The sequence below is a fragment of the Leptinotarsa decemlineata genome, unplaced genomic scaffold, assembly GCF_025532065.1.
Source record: "Leptinotarsa decemlineata unplaced genomic scaffold, Ldec_3_MD MMD2_tig00026328_RagTag_RagTag, whole genome shotgun sequence".
NCBI lineage: Eukaryota > Metazoa > Arthropoda > Insecta > Coleoptera > Chrysomelidae > Leptinotarsa > Leptinotarsa decemlineata.
In genome coordinates, this window is record NW_027412688.1 from 15,974,881 (window position 1) to 15,997,772 (window position 22,892).

General features: G+C 33.6%; 1 protein-coding gene across 2 annotated transcripts in view; it reads right to left on the reverse strand.

Moving 5' to 3' along the window:
- The window catches only part of LOC111505269 (lachesin), a 624,335-nt gene that overhangs the window by 573,170 nt on the left and 28,273 nt on the right, over positions 1–22,892 (reverse strand). For both annotated transcript variants that reach the window (XM_074181993.1, XM_074181992.1), the window contains exon 2: positions 22,727–22,826. In XM_074181993.1, the coding sequence (XP_074038094.1) occupies positions 22,727–22,805 (79 nt within the window). In that variant the 5' untranslated portion in view covers positions 22,806–22,826. The remainder of the gene's footprint in view (positions 1–22,726; positions 22,827–22,892) is intronic.

Below are 22,892 nucleotides of genomic sequence, written 5' to 3' on the forward strand. Positions count from 1 at the left end.
TTTTCGCGTCTAATAGTTTCAAACATGAATCGTCCAAAAATATTTTTGAATACCTTCATTATTTTTCCGGTTGCGATACAACATCTGGATTTGCCGAAAAAGGCAAGAAAAGTATCATAACTTCATTACTAGATGCTGAAAATTTGTCATATTTGGCCAATTTTATTTATAAGAAAGATGCAACTGAAGAAGATATAAAAAAATCAATTACAAATAATCAAATCTATTTATAAATGTAAAAATGAAAAAATAACACTAAATCAATTAAGATTTCAAACTGTGAAACTGGATGTTAACAGTTCAAAATGTGGCTGTCGAAAACATGGTTTGACATGCACAAATTTATGCTCAAATTGTCATGCTTCTGAAAATTGCTCCAATATGGAATAAAAAACCTACTAGGAAGTTGATGATTCAGATGAAATTGTGAATGAAGAACCAATGCAGACTGTAAAAAATATTGAAGACGAAGAAGGTGATGGTCTTGAAGATTTCGATTAGAATTGCGAAGGTTTTTCGAATATAACGATGAAAAAATGTCATCAATGAAACAAAAACTAATGGGGATAAATGATTGAAATTCAAGATAAGGTATTTATGAATAACAATATTAACTTTTTTTCTAAATATTATAATAGAAACGTAATCAGAATGAAGTATCTAAATTCAATAGTACGATTTACATGTATATTTATATTTCATGAGATTTTCTATGACATGAATTTAATTAAAATTCAATAAATAAACTTTTCGACTAAGAATTTTCGATTGAAAATTAGGGTGCTTTTTTGATATTGAGTCACAATAGAAAACATAAATATTACAGTATATTTGGGACATAAAAAGGTGAGTTTTTACCAAATTTCGTAAAAAAATTTTTTTGGAAAAGATAAAAATGAAAAACCATAAACTCGGTTATTGAATTTTTCACATAAATTTTGAGGTTATTTGAAAACATTGTAAGTATATATTTTTATTGCCTACAACTTTGCCATTCAACTTTTTTCCATAGGAAAACCATTTTTACCCTTGAAAACTCACCCCCATCGATTTCCCGAACTCAGATCGCCCGTAATTTATTCTTCCTTTCATTTTTATCATATTTCCCTTCTTTTCTGATGAGTTTAATCCTACTGTTTTTTTTGGTCTCGAAAATTATCGACCGTGGTCTATTAGTTAATGAAAACTAAATTTTTCGTGGACCCATTTGAAAAAATCATTTCCCAAATATTATTGTCTCTTTCAGAATGTACAAGAAGTTCATAGTACTTATATTTCATTTATCAAAAATGCGCATCAGTTTCGTATATTCATAAATTTTCTTTTTGCGTATATATGCATGAGCCCTTTATTATAATTGTTATGTAATGATTCCGCCTGTTTAAATTCCACTCACCGTTGAATAATGAACTTGCTTTTCTGGCTGTCATTCGTTAGAATATACATATGCGACTCCATGCAATATAATGAAAATTTCAATATTTCTTTCACTCGGAACTAGTTTTTAAGTGCATGCAAATTAACTATAGATATAGTGAAGTGAATAGTTTAAAATACTCATTCGACACAATAATCCGTAGTAAGTAACAGTAGGTCTGTGTTTTATGTGAATCAATTAGTGGAAAATCAAATCAAATTTCAGAAACAATACACAACAAATTTTCAAAATATTCTCACTACAAAAATAGGTCAGATTTCGTCTCATTTGAACCAATCAGAAATTAATTACATATAGAAATATTAAAAAATAGAAAAAGTGTGATGAGTACGGAAGCGCAGAAGGGCCACATATTTTTATTATTTGTTTCTTGGAAATTACGACTTTCAATCTCGAAATTTCGACTTTTATCTCGAAATTTCGACTTTTATCTCGAAATTTCGACTTTAAACTCCAAATTTCGACTTTAAACTCGAAATTTCGACTTTAATCTCGAAATTTCGACTTTAAACTCGAAATTTCGACTTTAATCTCGAAATTTCGACTTTAATCTCGAAATTTCGACTTTAATCTCGAAATTTCGACTTTAATCTCGAAATTTCGACTTTAAACTCGTAATTCCGAAATTACGACTTCAAACTCGAAATGTCGACTTTTTTTTCTGTATTGCGATGGTGAACCACCCAATAAATTTCACTAGTTCGGACTTCCATTGTCTACTATATAAAATGATTTGAAATCCCTGAAACAAGTAAAAAAGAATAATTAAAAAAAATAGTTGAAAATAACAATTATATTAAGCAACAATAAACCTGAAATGAAATGATAGTGAAATAACCTACAAGTAAAAATATAATTATTGAATAAATAAAAATTAAAGGAATGAAAAAAGGAAATGATAAAAAATAAAAATTGTAGAGATTCCAAGTCACGTTAGTTCACGACGTTTCGATTGTTGGTATCTACAATCGTCTTCGGGTGATGACTGGACTGATTCCTCCGAGAGATGACTATTTTATAGGTCGTTGAAATGACCAACTCCCGCCAAAACGGTCATCTTTCACGGAATCAGTGAAGCGGAAAATGGAAAGTAGAGAAAGTGAAAGTATTTCAACGACCTATAAAATAGTCATCTCTCGGAGGAATCAGTCCAGTCATCACCTGAAGACGATTGTAGATACCAACAATCGAAACGTCGTGAATTAACGTGACTTGGAATCTCTACACTTTTTTATTTTTTATCATTTTCTTTTTTCATTCCTTTAATTTTTATTTATTCAATTATTATATTTTTACTTGTAGGTTATTTCACTATCATTTCATTTCAGGTTTATTGTTGCTTAATATAATTGTTATTTTCAACTATTCTTTTTTAATTATTTTTTTTTACTTGTTTCAGGGATTTCAAATCATTTTATATAGTAGACAATGGAAGTCCGAACTAGTGAAATTTATTGGGTGGTTCACCATCGCAATACAGAAAAAAAAGTCGACATTTCGAGTTTGAAGTCGTAATTTCGGAATTACGAGTTTAAAGTCGAAATTTCGAGATTAAAGTCGAAATTTCGAGATTAAAGTCGAAATTTCGAGTGTAAAGTCGAAATTTCGAGATTAAAGTCGAAATTTCGAGTTTAAAGTCGAAATTTCGAGATTAAAGTCGAAATTTCGAGTTTAAAGTCGAAATTTCGAGTTCAAAGTCGAAATTTCGAGATTAAAGTCGAAATTTCGAGATAAAAGTCGAAATTTCGAGATTGAAAGTCGTAATTTCCAAGAAACAAATAATAAAAATATGTGGCCCTTCTGCGCTTCCGTAGATGAGTGTTTTGAATGAACTCTTAAATATAAGGTTGTCTCAGAAGTTTTATACGTTTCTATGAGTTTATTTCATACTGTAATATCTCAGTAAATATTTATTATATTTGATAAAAATGAGCGATTTGAATCACTGCACTGTTGCCAACGTAACGAAAGTCGATTAATTCCCTCTGCATAAAAATTGGATACTCGGGATTGGAAGAAGTCAAGGAAGGCCTTTTTTGCCTGGTCCTGATTTGCGAAGGTTCTATCGCTGAGAAGGTTGCCGAAGTGCTTGAAAGGATAGTAGTCGTTTGGCGAGAGGTCTGGGGTGTTATCGTTGACCGGTGCCGGCTGCAACTGACGGATTTTTTTCAAGGACAAAACACAAGCACTACAGGAAAATCCTCAAGGCACTATCAGAGCGGTGCCTGTGCGACAGTAGCGATTCACATTGAATTTGAATCGCTGTTTGTGATGAGTTAGTTTCCACCAAGATTATCAAATCCTCGTCTTGGATTACTGTAGGTCAACCATTTCGAGTCTCATCATCGAAGCTGAAATCTCCGGAGCAAACCTCGAACAGAGTGCGTTCATCAACATTATAATTGATTTTTCGCGCTGTTTCGGTATCAGCGCTTTGATTCAATTTGAATGTAAACTCGATGATTTCCACGGACAATGTATGATGAGCTGTTGTTTTTTCGGGTCGCTCCATGTTCTGTGTTTTTGACATCAGCAGAAGATGGCAAATGAGACCTTGGCAAAAAGTTGTGAAAATAATCCATGTGAGGATCAAATCTACAGAATACGGAGCGAAACTCGTTAAATAATATTCGTATAATATAATATATATGATGTTTACAGTTTACATTTTTTCCATATATCGCGTCCAAATCTAAAATGTAAGATATGATTTCTTGATTCTGATGTCGGTGCGAAGTCTCCCTTCCTTTTCACATCTATTTCAATTTTTTCTCATTCAACCACCTAATTATCATCGTAATCATAATCTTCATTATTGATGTAAAATATTTTTCGATATTTTTTTGTTTATAATACAATATGTGAAACAAGTTATCAGGCTGTGTCTGTTTGTTTCTGAATGAATTAACGGTGAATTTGTTTTCTTTATCATCTGGTTACATTATAATATTCTATTTTCTACACCCGTACTCTAACAATACACTTATATGACCATAATCCGTTTCATAATGATATCCATTATGATACAGATTTTTCATAACGATACAGATTATCAACCAATAGAAACTCATAATTTTTCAATCAAGAATCCTGTTCCTTTGTTTGTCCTAGATTCTAACCTAAGTAACTAATTGCTTTATTTGTCAAAATCAGTTTTCATATTACCTATCTATATTATCAAAATGTCTGAAAACAGCGATATAGAAGGAATACCATCGACTCCAATATTTTTAAAAGATCAGATTAATTACAGTTGTTATATTCAATATAAATATAATTAGAATCTTTATAGTTTTCATATATCCATGATAATACCATTAAGTTTGTGTTTTTTTGAAAAAATATGAGTTAATTACTGTAAATGTGTTCAATACAAATATAATATTTATAGTTTTTCATTATTTATCGGGTTTAGAAAAAATAGCGTATGCAACTCTTATGCAATGGTTATTAATACACTCGCATATACCATACAAAACTCGCCTTCGGCTCGTTTCGTATCCCGGTTAATGCTCGTGTCTTAATAACCATCATTACATGATCGTTGCATAATATACTATTCTATACCGTCACAAATATGGAGATGATTGAATGGGAAAAATAATAATAATGATAATATTTATTTGTAGTTCATTATTACATATAAAACAATCATTATCTGATCTATAAAACTGAAAAAAAACTAAAAATGAGGCTAGAAACAACATGTACCGGAAGGGTACTGTTGATTTTGGTTCTATCCTTGAAAAACAAAACTAAACTGGAGAAAAAAAAGAAGAGGAAAAAAAAGGAAGAAGAGGAAAGAGAGGAAGGAAAACATGTTAAATGTTCATACTGAAAATTTTTCAGAAGTATAAAATCTATAAAATCAATGATTTTCTAATTGAGCAGCGATGTAAAACGGCATCTAAATAAGGAAACTTTACTAACTTTATATTTTTGTGGAGTATTATTATACAAACTATATATGTTATAGCTGAAGGATCGTCGATATAGAGTAGTTCGAAGGGGCGGAGAGGAAAGTAACCCTTTGAACCTCGAATTCAAAATAGGTACATCGCTACGAAATCTCATTTTGTTAATTGATATTTTATAGGAGAGGATACCGGAGTGTAAAATACGTCTATTTTTCATAGTAAACCTTTAGTGTCCTTAGGTTTATATGAAATTCTGTCATATTTTCTTAAACCATGATTTTTAACTCTTTCAATTCTACTTCTTTTTCTTTTTTATCCAGACATGAACCGTACACAACATCACACTATGCAAAATGACACAACACAAGCGCATTCGTTAATTATATTTTCAATTCATTGATAATAGATGACGATGAGAATAAAGCATTTTCAAACTCATGTAACTTCTCTGAACACATTTCGTGACATGTTTTGTGAACCTAAATTTTTTACCACGTTCCTGGGGCATACTACTATTTCATCAATAACAATATTAATATATCTTTCCACCAAGCTACGATTAGTACCAAAAACAATGAGGTTTTGTTTGAATTGATTCCTTGGTTATGAACTTCAGATGCTGAAATAAGACGATAGATCTTCATTCAATTTTTGATTGGCAGTAGCAACGTCATTAGGGTTAAATGATAGATATAGTTGTGTGTCATTCGCATACATATGTGAACTACAATGTCTTAAAACAGAAATTAGAGCACGAGTGTATACGTAAAATATTAAGGGCCCAAGTACAGATTCCTGAAGCACTCGAAATTCGATAGATTCACTGATTGATTTTCCTTTCAAAGTTTCTACAAACTGTGAACGATCGTCAAAATGCCTTTCGATTAAATTTATAGCAGGTTCAGAGAACCTGATGAAGTTCAAAATAGCAAATAAAATGGGATATCTAATGGTATCAAAAACCTTGGAGAAGTCTAAATATTAAAACACTCGACTGTTACCATGTCAGCAGCTTCGAAAATGTCATCAGTTATTTTCAAGAGAGCAGTTGTACAGCTATGTTTTTCACGAAATCCTGACTGGTTGATTGGTAAATTATTGAAGGAATTTAAATAGCATTTGATTTGAAAACTCATTATTTTTTCCTTCGAAATAGTAGGTAGTAGGCTTATGGGGCGCAGATCGTTAAGAGTATTTGGATTAGATATTTTGGGAAGGACCATTATTTTAAAAATCTTCCACATTTGAGGAAATATATTATTTTGCAAACATAAATTTATTATATTAGTGAGATATGGTAGTATTATAGGACAGCAAAGAAGTAGCATATCTATATTAATTTTATCTGAACCTATGGCTCTTGTTTTTATTTCTAAAATACATTGGTTAACAATATTTTATGTTACCGGCTCAAAGCGAAATTTGTCTATTGATATATTATTTTCCAAATTATTTTTTTGATAATTTAATATCTCATTACTGGAAACAAAATGTTGGTTAGATTTACTCAAAAAATATTTATTGATTTTAATGGGATCATTAGGTCTTTCTGGCAAGTTATTTTTTTACGAGAATATATATTACGATCTTTAAGCTTATTCCATAATAATTTACAATTAGGGTAACCACTTATAATCTGATCAAGATATGCTTTTTTCTCATTTCTTATCATGAAATTGGTTTGGTTTCTAAGTAATTTATTATCAGTTTCACATTGTAAGAGAGCCACGGTTGTTGAACCTTCCTTGCTTTTACTTATTTTACTGGCGCAACGGTTTCAAATAAGAGTAGCTTCAAATCAGTAAAATATTCAACCTTGTCATTACCATCCTAAGAAAATAAAATGTCATCAAAGGGTGATGATAACAGCAGCTGCAGTAAATGCTCTCTGTCGATTCGCTTAAAATATCTATATGTAAAAAACTGTATTATTTGTTTAATTTCCATTTTGAGTTGAATCAAAAATTAAATTATGGTCAGAAATGTGAGATGTGTCCTGAGTGCCGTAGTAATTAACTATTTCTTCATTAGATACCATAATAACGTATTACTTTCAGCAAGAAACAAGAGATCAATATCAACGTCGCCTCCACATATCATTTCAATTTCTGATAAAGTTAACTCTGAAATATCGAAAAATGTGCCAAATTTTGATGTAGAACCAGGTCTATGTAATACTCCAACTGCCATATTTTTCTTATTAAATGTTATTCTTATCAAATGATATGAAATTTAAAATTAGACCGCAGATATATACCTACCCCCCCGCCACTCGATCCTCTATCACATCTAATAAACTTGTAATCATTGCTTTGAATATGTTCATGTAGTATGTTATCAGAAAACCATGTTTCATATCATAGTGTCCTTGGACAATCAATGAGATCTTTTACATCTGAAAAATGGTTAATAAAGATCTTACATTTAAATAGCCAAAATATGTATATGTGTTCCATAGCTGAGAGTAGAAGGAAGTAGGAAAATATAAATATGAAGGAAGTGAAAATGAATCAATCAGAAAATTACAAAAGAAATATGAGTTTTAAGTATGACAATTAAAATTAAATAGTTTTTTATGAAATGTTTCAGTCAGTTTGAAGGTTCGTCTCCGTCTTTTGAATCTTCTCCAAATCTTCCATTGTTTATGTCATTGTGTTTGCAATATTTGACCCCATTTTTTGACCAGACTGCCTCTCTTCCATATTGTACTTCAGCCTCAATCATCAATTCCAGGCGTTGCTTGGTAAGTTCTTTCGCTTTTGACACTCTACTACCCCTTGATTTGATTTTATTGAAGAAAATAATATTTTGGTCTGCCAAAAAACTGAATTTTACCCTAATCGTTGGAAGTTTTACAGCTTCATCCCAATGAACCTCCACTCTGTAGGAGTTTTCGAATCCAGTAATATCTGCATGTAGCTTACCTTTCAAAAACTTTGATGGTTTTTCACTCAAATTTTTGTTTTTGACGTCCTTGATGCCAAATAATCTCAGCTCATACATTTTAGACTTTTGTTCCAACTTGAAAATTTTGTATTTCAATGCAAAATCACTGTGTATGGCACTTCTCTGGGATAGATCAACAACTTCAAGTTTTTCTTTGAGTTCTGATTTGTCATTCTCAACGCTCTTTAGTCTGTCCATAATTGTTTCCACATCCTTATCGAGTTTCATTATTTCATTTTTGTGTTGTGTTTGTACTTCAACTGTTGTTATATTAACCTTATAAATGTTTCTGGTTAATCCTTCAATATCCGAGGACCATTCGACACTAGGTTGAATATTTTATCAGCAAGGCCATCCATAAAAACGTTGTCGTTCAAACATTCCTTTGTCACTTCTTTTGCAATGCTTTTTATTTTATGTAATACTTGCCTCGTATTCATTGCTGATAAACATAATTGCTTACTTCGTTACGCGTATCACTATACAGCTGCTACGAGACTTTACGGAAGCGATTCATTTAACTTCTACTCTGCGCGACAATTCATTTCATTATATTGTGTGTATTCATCGTGGAATGATAAATAATTATTATTTAAAAAAATATAAAAATGGTGAAAAAAATAATTATATTGAAAATGTATTATAATGAACAATAATGTGTTTATACATTTTTCGTGAACACGAACACCATCAACTCTTTTCAAATACGGACGTGTCTTTTTTATCAAAATATAGATCAAGCGATGAAAATCACAATTCACTGGTATATTACACTTGATATTTTCATAGTGTTCCATTTGAAATTGTTAGTATCGTCAGTGATAACAATTAAACCTCATTATATAACAATTTTTTTTTGAGAAAAGTAAACCAATACAGATAATGAATTCTACATGACAAACTACACTGAATGCTTGAGTTGACGTTTTCGTATAATGCACATAAGTTTTCTGTCCCTACAATTTCTTTAGCAATTTTTTAGCATCGTGGGTATACTTCGATAACATCTCTTTTTTTTTTAATGATAATTGATTCAGGAGAAATCAGCCTTAAAATAAGGATGTCTGTGATGGAAACATTTTCAGACAGGAAAAATATGAATGTTAATTGTGTTGAGGTATGTGGTATCCCAATACTAGAATACGTTTTGAAGAAATCAAATCAATTTACAAAAAACTATCGACAGGACCGTGATTGAATTTGTTGTCACTGATGATGCTAGTCATTTTGAATGACTCGCTATGAAAATATTGAGTGTGATATATCACTCAATTGTGATTTTATCGCTTTATCGATCTTTGTATTGGGAGAGAGAAGTCCGTATTTGAAGAAAAGGTTGATGGTGGTCGTATTGATACAAAACATTCAATCGAAGATTCATTGTAACATATTTGCTTTCCCATTTCATCGTCTTCATATGTTATGGTTTAAAATGTAACAATGTTTCCATAAAAAATGAAAACTGGTCGTTATGATTGAGAGTACAACGGTACTCAACAGAGTAGTATTTTTTTGAGGACAAAATACAAGCACTATACAGGAGCGGTGTATGTGTGAAAGTAGGGATTCATATTGGTTGAAATCTATTTGGAAAAACGTTCTCAGGAGATTTTTACCACATAAACGTAGTTCTCCAAATGGAAGAGTTTTTGAATTGAACCTCAGAAACATGAACAGCCACAGTTCGTCGCGTTTTTCTCATATATAAACCACTGAAGAGTTCAATTATTCAGTAACATACCATATTTGTACATTTTGCCGACAAATATATCTACTACAAATATATCTACAAGGAAGCTAACTTCCTTGTTCGATTGATGGCCTATTCATTTTGTAGAAATTCATATTGAATATAGAATAAAGAAAATGACTATTGTCTAATTCCTTCTAAGATTTTTATTTCTAACGACCGGTTTCGGTTAACTGAACCATTCTCAAGTAAACTAACATATTTTGACAAACAAATCCTTGAGAATCTGTATCATTTCTATATCTATAATCTGTAATATATCTGTAGCATTGTATATTCAAGGATTAATTTGTCAAAATGCGTCAGTTTACTTGAGAATGTTTTAATAAACTGAAACTGGTCGTAACAAATAAAAATCTTAGTAGAAATTGAACAAAAATTATTTTCTTTGTCCCACATTCAATACGTAGCTTCCTTCAAGAGTGTTGACGTTTCGGAATATAATCTATTTTCGTTCCCATAACCCAAAAAAAATATTTACATTTCCAAATTTTTCAAATGTGTTCAACATTATAACTGTAAATATTTTCTGTCTATCAATATGCTCGTTTGATAACGAGGACAGTGTATCACCATAAACCAACGACTCCATTCTTCAAGCTTGTTTATACAATGCAGAATACTGTTGTAGAGGACACTGGGTACGATTGTAACAATTTTCCTTCAATTGCCCACAGCACATCTAACACAGCTGTAAACAACGATCAAAGACTTTGATATGAAACTATATAGTCATTTATATTTGAAATAATATAAAAATCAGTCGTCCAGGTGAAACATTTTGACAAGAAAACGCCAATGAGAGTGTTGGATCGTTATAACCGACCCCAAACCAAGGGCGGTCGTGAAACCGATGGAAGGCAGTTGTAACCCTGAAAAGTAAAAACATTAGAACTCTTCTAAAATAAACAGAAATGTTTTTCCATGTAGAGTGTTTTACACTTATAATCAGACTTTCATAATCATAATAATAATGAAACAAATATAGTTATCAAAATTTTAATTTGAATAAAATATTTTTTTACTATATTTAATAATACTGATGGCTGTCATGGCATGTATAATATCCACTCCCATCAGTACAGGCTACGTGAGATCATTGTTTGTAGCTCCCTTGACACTGAATCCAAATCTCTCCAAACCGAATCGCTGAACACGTCTCTAAGCAAAGAAGGCAATAATATTTTTCTTCTTCTGCTAATGATTCTGCTGGTGTTTGAGTTCTATTTTTCTTTGCTTCATATTTGCCTTTGTCTGTCGTTCCAGTAGACGATTCAAGTACTTTTTTCGTCGTTTGTTCATTTTTCAACCGTTTCTGTCGCTCTTCAGACTCTTTTCTAACAGCTTCTTTTTCTGAAGTATCTGTATAATAAGTGACAAACTCGTTGGTTTTTCGATCTCTGTTTCCCACTTTCCGAGGGAAACAGGGTGGGGATGTAATGCTTCAGGCAAGTACACAGGCTACTTGCTTGTAGATGGAATAGTTTCTGATTGCTGACGAAAAACAACATTACGAGAAGGGATGTTTGGTTACAGATTCAGTGTAACAGCTTGTGATTCTTTGGTAATTTCTAGAAGTGCTTATCTGGGTCTGGGTTTTGTACCACGTTGTGACATGTTTCGAGACTTTTTATAAATATACGCATACATAATATACATTAAATTAGTGAATTTATTTTGTCTGGCCGTCCACTCTTTTCCACTCTTTTCCAACCACAATTTTCCAACTGAAACACAAGTGAGAATGACATTTTCTCATAATGTTAGAAAAATCTCTTACTTTGTATTTTAACATTACAATAAAGATGAGTGGAAAAATGATCACAAATATGTTTATGAAAGATTTTAACAGAACATTGAAATCAACTTTATCATAATTTATTTATCATCCTTTATTATGCATTCCGTATAACAAAATTCAACTTGTCAAATATACTCTTTATGAATTGAAGGGGTTATATTTTTTTTTTGTATCAAGATGGAGTAGTAGTAGGCCAAAAACTTTCTTTCCCAATACTTTTTATGTTTTTTGATTTTATTATTAGATCTAGTTTCAAAACTGTTACTATGCTTTGCCATTAACGGCAAATACATGAATTGTCTTAGATCATTGTAATGGATGCTCGCTCAAAGGTGCTTGAAGATACCAAGACAGGTTGAATGACTATTTATAGCCCCCAACTTGAAAACATATCCTGTCTTTCGACTTTCTTCGACAATGACACCATAAAAATATTCTTACGTTTCAATAATGATTTCAAGATCGGAATCTGATTATGAATTTGTCGAAGGTATCGTTGTTGCATCTTCGCGAACATGAGGAGAGAATTACATGTACCTTTGTTATAATTCACAGGACATATAACACAACTATATTAAGACAATTTACGAGTATATTCCCATTATAGTGAGGCAGTACTATATTCAAATCATTCATGTCCTTAAAATTACAAAAAATGTATATATGTACCACTCTTGGTGGAATCAAATGAGCCAAGTCACTTGAACACTTCCCGTGAAAGTATATATAAAAGAGAGACAAATCTGATCTGAGATGTATAAAGCATCAAAAGTTTTCTGGTCAGGAACAGTGCTCCAAGCTTTTGAGAAGCAGGCTTTGCAATTCCAGCGACATGATTCTGCCAAGACATATTGGTGTACATTTTAACCACCAACAAACTTATCAAAGCAGAAAGTGGAATTTTCCGACTTGACATCATTATATTCGGTTCGGAGACATTTATCTTCCTGTAGAAAACCGATGCCTGGGTTTTTGTGGCATTGAATTGAACCTGGTTACTTTCACCTAAATTCGAAATCACTTCTAGATCCTCATTAAGATATGCAACCTCCTGCTGCTGGTGGAGATGTGCCTCCTTAGCCGATGTCCCAGAATTCAAATGGAATTGATGTGAGCAAAGCAATATATTGGATTTTTGTTTTTTTCCAATAAGTCGTTGATATATATAATGAAAAATATTCCCTGGGAACACCAGCGTTGATGGTGGAAGTATTTGAAAGAAATATATCGATGGCCACTTGCAGAAAACGTTCTTGCACAAAAATGATGCAACAAGCCATATCGTCGAAGTTTGGCCAACAAACCTTCATACCACACACGTTCAAAGGCCTTAGAAATATCAAGCGCAACAGCTCTTGATTCTCCTTGTTTCTCGATTGCGTTATTCCAAATATGGGTGACACATGATAGAAGGTCATCTGTTGATCTTTGTTTCCGAAAACCATATTGATGATCGCTCAAGATGTTGAATCCTTCCAAATATTTGAGGATATGGTGGTTAACGACTGTCTCCATGATTTTTAATATCACTGATAGCAAAGCGACTGGTCTGTAGTTATTTGGAATAGGCTGCCCTTTTTGGGAATAGTCTGAACGCGAGTAATCTTCCAACAAGAAGGAAAACCTCTCTCTTGTAAGACAGGTTGCAGAACACTGCTGTGAGTTCATTTGCACACAACAAAGTCCTTGTTATTTGGGCAATATATACCTAGTTCAGCATTGTGTTCTGATTTCTGAATATTCAGACGTCGTATGGAGTCCTCTTCAAAAAGGATTTCGTCGAAATCTCGAGTTTGAGAAGTGATAATGGAATATTTATAAAAATCTCAAAGTCAATGGAATTTTGATTCTTTGGAATCGTCGCTATAAATCCATCCCATCGAATCCTTGAATTTGGGAGAGGAATGTCAATGGAAATTTCAAAATCAAAGAAATTTTGAGTCACAGATGTGGAGATCATCTTCATTGGATTCTCAGTTTGTAATATATTCCTAGGAATATCTTGGAATGAATGAAGAGTATTTTTTATTGAATTTTATATTATTTTATCCCATGAAAAATGGAATACAATTGAATTCTCCCTTCTCATTAACAAGTTACCTCAACAATCGAATACTTGATAAGTAGAATTTGCACTCTCTGGAGTGAAATAAATCTGTTGAAAATACTTTTTTCTCGCCAGGACAAAAAAGGCTGTCTTTTGACGCACGTTCAGCTAACCAAGTACACATTATTGGGAGAGAACTAAAATACTGCTGATGAATCTTGTAAAAGAAAAATAAATCCAGATATAGTTATTTCAGAAGCACTGGTTTTCCTGTCTTTGGTCAGAAATAGAGACCTGCATAACCTACACCATCAGAAAAGGCAAATATTCATCCACAGGAATGTCTAGAAGATAACTCATTGAATATTTTGTTGCTTTTGTTTTTGTTCGGCTTCAAACAATACATTTTTCGATTATATTTATGAATCAAACTGATGTCGTGATACTGGCCAAAATTGTTCACGAATAGAAAATAACAAATGCTGCGCACCACAGGAAAAAACATGCTAGTGTTCATTTTTCACCATTTAATTCAGTCAATTTATGACTATGAAGTATCCGAACATTTCATCAAATTATTGATCAGACTTATGAAGTCTACCGTCAACACGAATTATACCTTCATGTATTCATGATTCCAAAAATTATTTTATTCTACTTTTTATTGTTAGAGAATCTGAAATATTTATGATATTTGATCCGAAAAAAATTGTAATTCCGCATTAGCTGATGTACCAAACTCTCTCTAATCCTCAGTAACCTTTCAACTACTAATCATTTTCGAAGTGAAAGCTGAAATTCATTATGCCTGTTTTCTGTTATGGGTTGTCGTATGTGGTATCAGTATCTTCAATATGCCACTGTGAATTATCTAACAAAAGCCATTTGGGACCACTCCACCACAAATCCGTATTCAACAAAGTGAAAGGTGTTCGTCCCCTCGACAATAAATCAGCAGGATTATCGTTTGAATACATATAATACGAGTCTGTAATATTCGTCAAATATAGAATAATAAGCAATAAATGTTTTGAATCGGTTAGAATCTGCCTTAATTCATGCTGGTCGAGTGGGTCGTGGTAACAATTGAAAGATTTAAAATAATGGTAATGTCGAATGAGTGACAAGAACGTTAGGTGAAGAAGAAAAAAAAACACAAAACCTAAAATTCCTCACGGGTATATCAATGTTTTTCTATAAGAGCAGCTTTCAGTCTTGATTTGAAAATATTGATATTTGGCACATTCTTAACCGAATCATCAAGCTTATTGTGAAAATTTGGTCCAAGGAAAAGGTGGCTTTTTTGTATATGGGGTTTGGTGCATTTGGGGTATTATTCGGCAATGCGGACTTTCAATGGCCTCTTAGTTTCACTGATATATGATTTGCCGCACTCACAGAGTATACGGTATATGCAATTCTTGGAATCGCAGTCCGCTTTTAGTGGCCTGGTTTTCGTGAAGCTGCTACGGATATGAGTTTCCGAATCTCAAGCAGGTTCTGATATTGTACTTGGACTCAATTCTTTCCATACTTTTCGACAATATTCTGACGTAGGAAAGTCGTAACGGCTTGTGGAGCTCTTGCTGCCTTCAAGCCAAAGTCTGTTCCACCACCACTTTAGAGAAATCTTTCTCAAAGTGGGCGATAGCGCCCCCTTGTGGACGCTGGAGGCCTCTAGGTGGGCAGTAAAAGGCACAGAGAAGAATGGGGGGGGGCATTGAAGCGGTTTAGGGGGGGCGATGGTTAATTTAAAAATGTTTTTTTGCTTTCAACACAAACTTTACCGCTCCTTTACGCTTAACGCGCGTTTCCTGGTATAGCACCATCTAAGAGACTAGACTATTTCCTGTCCGATAGTTGTCAAACTGTAGGCGGTAAGCTTCAATGTAAAGCGAGAAGTTTCTAGTTTCCATTCTTGAAAGTACTAGGCCCGTCCGCTGCCTCATATAAAAGCGCGCGCGCCATCCAACCAGTTATGTCTTTCGACGATATAGTATAGAAGCTAGTAACGTTTTCGAGAGAGAATTTCAGCTGTAAGCTTCAATGGAAAGCGAGAAGTTTCTAGTCTCCATTCTCGAAAGTACTAGGCCCACCCGCTGCCTCATATAAAAGCGCGCGCGCCATCCAACCAGTAATGTCATTCGACGATATAGTATAGGAGCTAGTAACGTTTCCGAGAGAGAATTTCAGCTGTAAGCTTCAATGGAAAGCGAGAAGTTTCTAGTCTCCATTCTCGAAAGTACTAGGCCCGCCCGCTGCCTCATATAAAAGCGCGCGCGCCATCCAACCAGTAATGTCATTCGACGATATAGTATAGGGGCTAGTAACGTTTCCGAGAGAGAATTTCAGAACAGTTGATTTTTTGATATGCTGTCCTTCTTGCTCTTTCGTTTAGAGTCCGGGCTAGCTGGCTGGCAGTAGTGGTAGCGTTTATTAATGCGCATCTTACTTGAACTGTAAAAGAATTTTTCGAAGGATAAATTATAATTTTTCGCCTTTAGATAGATCCACCAGATATCAATTTTTTATTGCCAGGCATTTTTATTGTTGTTAATTATGTGCCATACGAGATTTTTACTTTTTTTTAAATGAAAAATTCAAAGTATTTTAAATGTCTGTAACTTTTATATTATGTTCTTTATACATAAAATAATCTAAAAGTAATTTGCCAGACGTTAATTCGATTGTTGAGTATTGAATATAAATATAAAGGTAATGAAAAGTATTGCGGTATGATGCTTGTGGTTAGAGAGAGACAGTTTAAAGTGCAAGATAGATAGAAAGCGACGGCGACGAAAACCAATTCAGTTAGCGACTAGCTAGGTAAAGTGCTGAACGTGAATACTGTGAGTGGTGTCATTAGCAAGTTTTTAATACTCGATTCTTTACTTCAGCATTTTTAAAGACAAATTTATGTTGGAAGCAAAAAAAAAACGGCAGTATAGCGCGGAATATATAAAAATGGATTTATTGAAAATCCCACAAATTCATCTTCGCGTATGTGCCTTCTTTGTCAAAAAACATTTTTGAATGAAGCGATGAAATCCTCAAGGATACAAGATCATTTTGAATAAAATGCATTCAGATAAAAAGACAAAAGTATGACTCATTTTCAAGAACCGGAAAGTAATAACTACTGTGCTACATAAACCAGCGGCAGATTCCTTTGAGCAATAGTTCCGTGCAAAGACGAATTGGTGAGATGGTTGAAAACATTGAAGAGTCATTGTGCAATCATCTGAAGACTTCTAAATTCGCAATTCAGTTCGAATTTACTTTACCAACCAATGAAGCATTGTCGTCGTTGGTATACGTGAGGTTTATTGAAAATGAAAAAATATATCAAGAACTACTATTTTCCAGAAATTTAGAGACGGATACAAAAGGATAAACCATATATAATACACTGGGAAAATTTTGTGATGAGAAAGAAATTCCACTGAAGAATATTATATTAGCTGCTATGGATGGTGCTCCGGCTATGACAGGACGTCACAAAGGCTTCATACCGTACTTAAAAAATAAAATTCCAGATGTGCTCGCTGTAAATTGCGTAATTCATAGGCAACATTTGATTGCGAAAAATTTGAGTGAGCGCCTCTCTCAATCACTGCAATATATCATCAAAGCAGTCAATAAAATCTAAAACAGCTCTTTAAATGACAAATCATTCAATCAACTTGTTAAAACTTGTTGAAAATCATTAAATTCATCCTTCACATTAGATTAGTTTTAAAATTCGAATTGAAATATTTGTTTTAATAACATGAATAAAAGTGTAATAATATTACAAATTGGTGTTTTACATTACCCTCATCAGAAAGTCTCATTTTCACATGACACACATAATTTAATTATTTAAATAATGACTGCGATTGTGATTCTTAAGATGTAGTAAAGTAAAAAAAATTGGAGGGTGCTAGAAAATAATTAATTCTCGAAATGGGCGGTACACCCAATAAGTTTGAGAACCTCTGCTTTAGAGTAACAATTCCATTGAAGATCTTTGAAAAGAGGTAACCCCAGATCAAAATTCACCTCAATGAGAAATAATGTGTCAAACCGGTTATTTTCAATAGATAACACAGTTGGAGGTTTCTCTCGAAAGTACCTACGTGAACATCATCGTGTGAATGAAACACTCAATTCTTTGAGTGCACGAGGATATAAAAGAATCATGTCATAATTTTTTCTTCAGATGTTGGTGTTTTCCTGAGTTATGAGCTATAGACACTTCGAAATTCGAATGAGCTTTTCTGTAGTAATTTTCATATTGATTTTGATGGTGAATGACAGAAAAATCCTTCACCCCCAGAATTTTAAATAACTTTCAAGGAAAAAAAATTTTGTTGTTCTTGAGAAAAAAAGCTTTTGAGCTTTGGGAGCAAAGAATGTTCCCACCGCTTACTGAAAACAAATTTGCACTCATTTGAGAACCTACAATTTCAGTTAACTATCTTATATCATATTCTTTCATTCTGGGTACGATCATTGTGAATTGTGTTCTATACGAAAGGAATTAGTAAACTGTATATCAGAATAATCTCGTAATACTTCAGAGTTATTTGAGCTCAAGTTGAACACGACTGAGCTGCTAGCTTATTACTCAGATTCACCAAACATGTCTATTATTCCAATTAATTCAACAAGTTGCTGTGAATACAGTTTTGATTGTTTGATAACTGGATTATATTTGAAAGTTTGACTTAGTGGGGTTAGGCTACGGAATCAAATGAATATCTTTGTAGATTTTCTGAAATAGTAGTGTTAGGAGTCACACGTTAAAATGTAAGACCTCGTTAGTCCTTGGCTCGCACAAGTTTCTCAACTTCTGAGAGTTGTCGTTCGTATGGGGGCGACAGCTGATTAACGGAAAAACAGATTTCAAACAGATTTTTTCTAAACAGTAAGTGAATTGATCATAAACATTTCTGTCAAATAACGAACATAAAAAACACTTTTCGGAGTAGATGATGAAGTATTTTTTCAATTGGAATGGTAAACTAGTGATACATTTTCATATGAACGAAAAACTAGATATAGGTAGGTAATTGAACTCTTTCCGGAATCTCAAATATGAAAATAAAAACTAAGTAATTTTAAAAATAAATCATTCGAGAAACAAAGGTTTTGGGTTTCTACTTCTTCATATTTATACAAGAAATGTGGGAATTCTTTCAAAACGACCTCGTTGCAAACAAGCAAAATACTTTTTTTTCTCGAATAATTTGTTTTTGAAATTTTTTCGATTTTTCATTTTGATATTCTATTTCTTTGAATATTGAAAATATTGAATATATACTATTTTCAATTCGAATACTATTCCTATAGCTAGAAGTAGGTCAAATAAGTGCACATACTCTCAACGAAGGCATGTGGAGATTATCTCATTCGTGATATAAAATCGTAATGTAATGAATGAATTGAGTACTTCATCTTGTAATGTTATTCGTTTTCCGCCATTAGAGATGACAGTCTTTCATGAAAATCAAATTTTACCTCTTACATATACCTACTTCATTGTTTAGCTTTTCTGTGAATAATATTTGAATCAATTCCATAACGAATGTTTGGAGTGCAAATATTCATTATGGAATCGAATCAGAATAGCATAGAATGATTCCATGCCCTGTTTGCATAGACCAGAACTGCAACCTCTTTTCTAAGCGTGTGCGGAGGGTAAGTGTAGGCCCGCCCACAGCACTTGTCCTCCTAGCTCATCGTCCATCCGGTCTTTTCCAGGAAGGTGGACAGGTCACTAGGAGACATCGACTTAATATCGGCAAGTGTAGATTGTTATGTTTGAACCACTCTGGTATTCTTTCCATTCCCCACTTGATATTTAGGCTTAGTGATCTGGAGTAAACTCCACATCCTGCACCTTCTTTGGTTTTTGAGCCGTCTGTATATATGCGTATTGCATTTGTAGCATCTGACTCTGTTTTATTATTTGTATTCTGAAGGGTTTATTGAACACAAACCTGGGATCAATTGCATCACTGGCTGGATGATCATTGCTTGTAGAACTTTCGGTCCCCATGCAATGGCTCCGTACATTTTCATAGGTCTTATTATTGCAGTGTACATTCCGGTGTCCACACGCGGTGAAAAACCCCATGTGCATCCCACTGTCCTCCGACGCTCTTTTTGCTCTACTCTGTAGGTGAGAGTTCCATATTAACTTCCTGTCGAGGACAGTACCAAGGTATTGCACCTCTTCAGAGAAGTTCAGTTTGCTTTAGAAGATTTCGGGAGGTTTTAAGCCCGATAAACTTCCTGGTGAAAAGGACCATCTCAGTCATCTTGGTATTGATCGACAGTAAGTGTTGCTTACACCATGTTTCTATTAATTTGAGACCATCCTGCGCTCTATCGCACAGTGTGTTAACAAATGTTCCGGTCTGCAAGATAACTATGTCATCTGCATATGCAATTGTGTAGAATCCATTATTGTTGATGTGATTAATCTTTCGGAAGCATGTTTCACCAACAAGTTGGCGTCTTCAGGAGATAAAGTACACCAATTCCCAAGTTTATTTATGTCTAACGGGATACACTTCCAGGCACACATCAATGATTTCGGGTAGCAACCCGCGGGTTGAAACTCCCCACTAACTTTCACAAACCGATTTATTCGCAGATGAAGAATGGACAGTTTGAAATGAGATTTTTGTTACCGTTCATAGTTCTAATGCCACACTTTGCTATTTTTAGACTCTCGATAGCATCCAATAATCTGGTGGCATATGCCGATCCTAACAATTTCGGATAGTTTATTTATTTATTCTATTGCCGTTCTCCAAAGCGTTCTGAGGGTCACTATATTTTTGTGTCTGGTGGATGAGCCACATGTAATTTTAAACGAGTTTCAATAGCTCGGTTAGTCTGAGCGATGTGTTTTTCGTCGCAGACATCAGATCATATTTCAAACATCCCCGATTTTTCATTTTTTAACATTTTTTCTCTAGAGTTACCTAAGTAACATAAGGGTACGTTCCAATTTTCGAAAATTCGATCTACTCCGTTTGTTCATACAGAAGGAAAATTAACTTCGAATTCATGTCTCTTCGAAGAGAATCTCTAAATTTACGTTTAATGAACAACTAACTCATCTACTATGTCTGAGAACTGTATCGAGGAGAGATACATACGTACTAGGTTCTGGTAAATGCCTCCCGGAAAACAACTTCTTTCCTGGCTAATACCAGGCTGGATATTGAATTATACCTAACAGATATTTATGCAACATACCTCACAGAAGTCTTGCAAATGTTTATCGTTCATTCAGTAGCAGAACCACGCTGAAATCATTTGAGTAGATAACCTACGGGCCGGTTTCGAGGTATTACCTTCAGTGCAGGAAAGATCCAAATAACAAATAATTTGGGACTCGATAATTTTGAGTGCGGCTCAACTGCATGTATGTTTAAGTAGTAACAGCTTTATCCCGTGAACAAAGCCCAATTGGGGCTAATTTTTTAAAACGTATGTATCTCTCCTCGATATTGTTTTCAAACACGGTTTTATATCTGTTAGAGTATTGGTACTTGGGATGTTTTTTCCAAGCTTTGGGCTCTGTTCTCGAGACGGAGCTGTTACTAGTTAACAATCATTCTCTTAGACGAAGGTTATCCTAGTTCCACTCTGCTGTTTGGGTCGAAACCGGTCTTTAGGTGATCTACTCGAATGATTCCAGCACGGTCCCACTGCTGGATGAACGAGTAACATCTGCGAGACTAACTTCGTTGAAGTACCTTATATAATGTCTGTCCCGATATAATTCAAAACCCAGCGTGGTATTAGCCGAAGAAGTAGTTGTTTCCAATCAGGCATTTATCAGGACCTATGGTGTAGGTGGTTTGTAATGTTCATAATTCGAACTGAAGTTATTTTTGCGGAAGTAATATTTGACTATCTTTTTCGGTTTCGGTAGTATTCGGCTAATAAACTGATTTCTACCAGGAGGAGATGACATCAAATTTCCAACGTTGCTAAGCATATTTGGGGTTTTTGACTTCAGGAATAATATTCCCATTATCTATGATAATTGGTAGATTTAGATAGTTTGTAATATAGTAATTTAATTACTTGAATATATGTTGCCCTGGTTTCTACATGACCTATTATATTAGATCAATTTTGAATTCAGTTGGATAATTTCAGCCCGTATGAGTCAATGTTTCATAAGCCGTGGTATAGTGCCATATATTTCGGAAATATGAAGGTGAGGTTCGACCAAATTCAGAAGACGAAAATTTTGGAAAGGATTTTGATGGGTTTTCCTCGTTGAAAGGTAGAAGTGTAGAGACAAATTTGTAGAAATAATTGGATTCAGTTTCATCCTTAATTGGGAATAACTTTACAAATTCGTATGTTCAACTCTTGAAATATCGTCAGATTGTATATTGTTTATTGTAAATATTTCTTCAGAATTGTGATCAAAAGGATTTCATACACTTAGTCACGACCAGGAAACCATTTTCTCGTTTTGGAAAATTCCATGAATTAGATATGTTCAACTCATTGAATGTCATACGTATTATTCATTTTCAATAGACTGTTCAGTTAATGTATATAGGGTTATACGGTGATCCGTTAGATAATACTTTATTTCAGTTGATTCAATGATATAAAATACGTTTTCATATAATTTTGTGTACCTATCGTGGAAAGAAAATAACGAAAAGAAGAACCCCTTGACAAGGGTAGGTTGAACAACTCTGTGCATTCATTCCTTTGCATTCAATTGTTTGTTTTTGTTTCAAACCGTTGTACTCAACATTTGGCAGAATTGCCAGATTTTCATTATATCAAATAAACTTACCCGGAATAGTGCACAAAGCGATGAATAGCCACGCAACAGTTAATTCTTTGAATACAACTGAAGTCCTGACTAGCATCATCCTTCTCACATGTTTCGTTTCCTGAAACAAAGATATTTTGTTACTCCAGGACCACAAAATTGAAAGTTGAATTTGAGCCACGTTGAG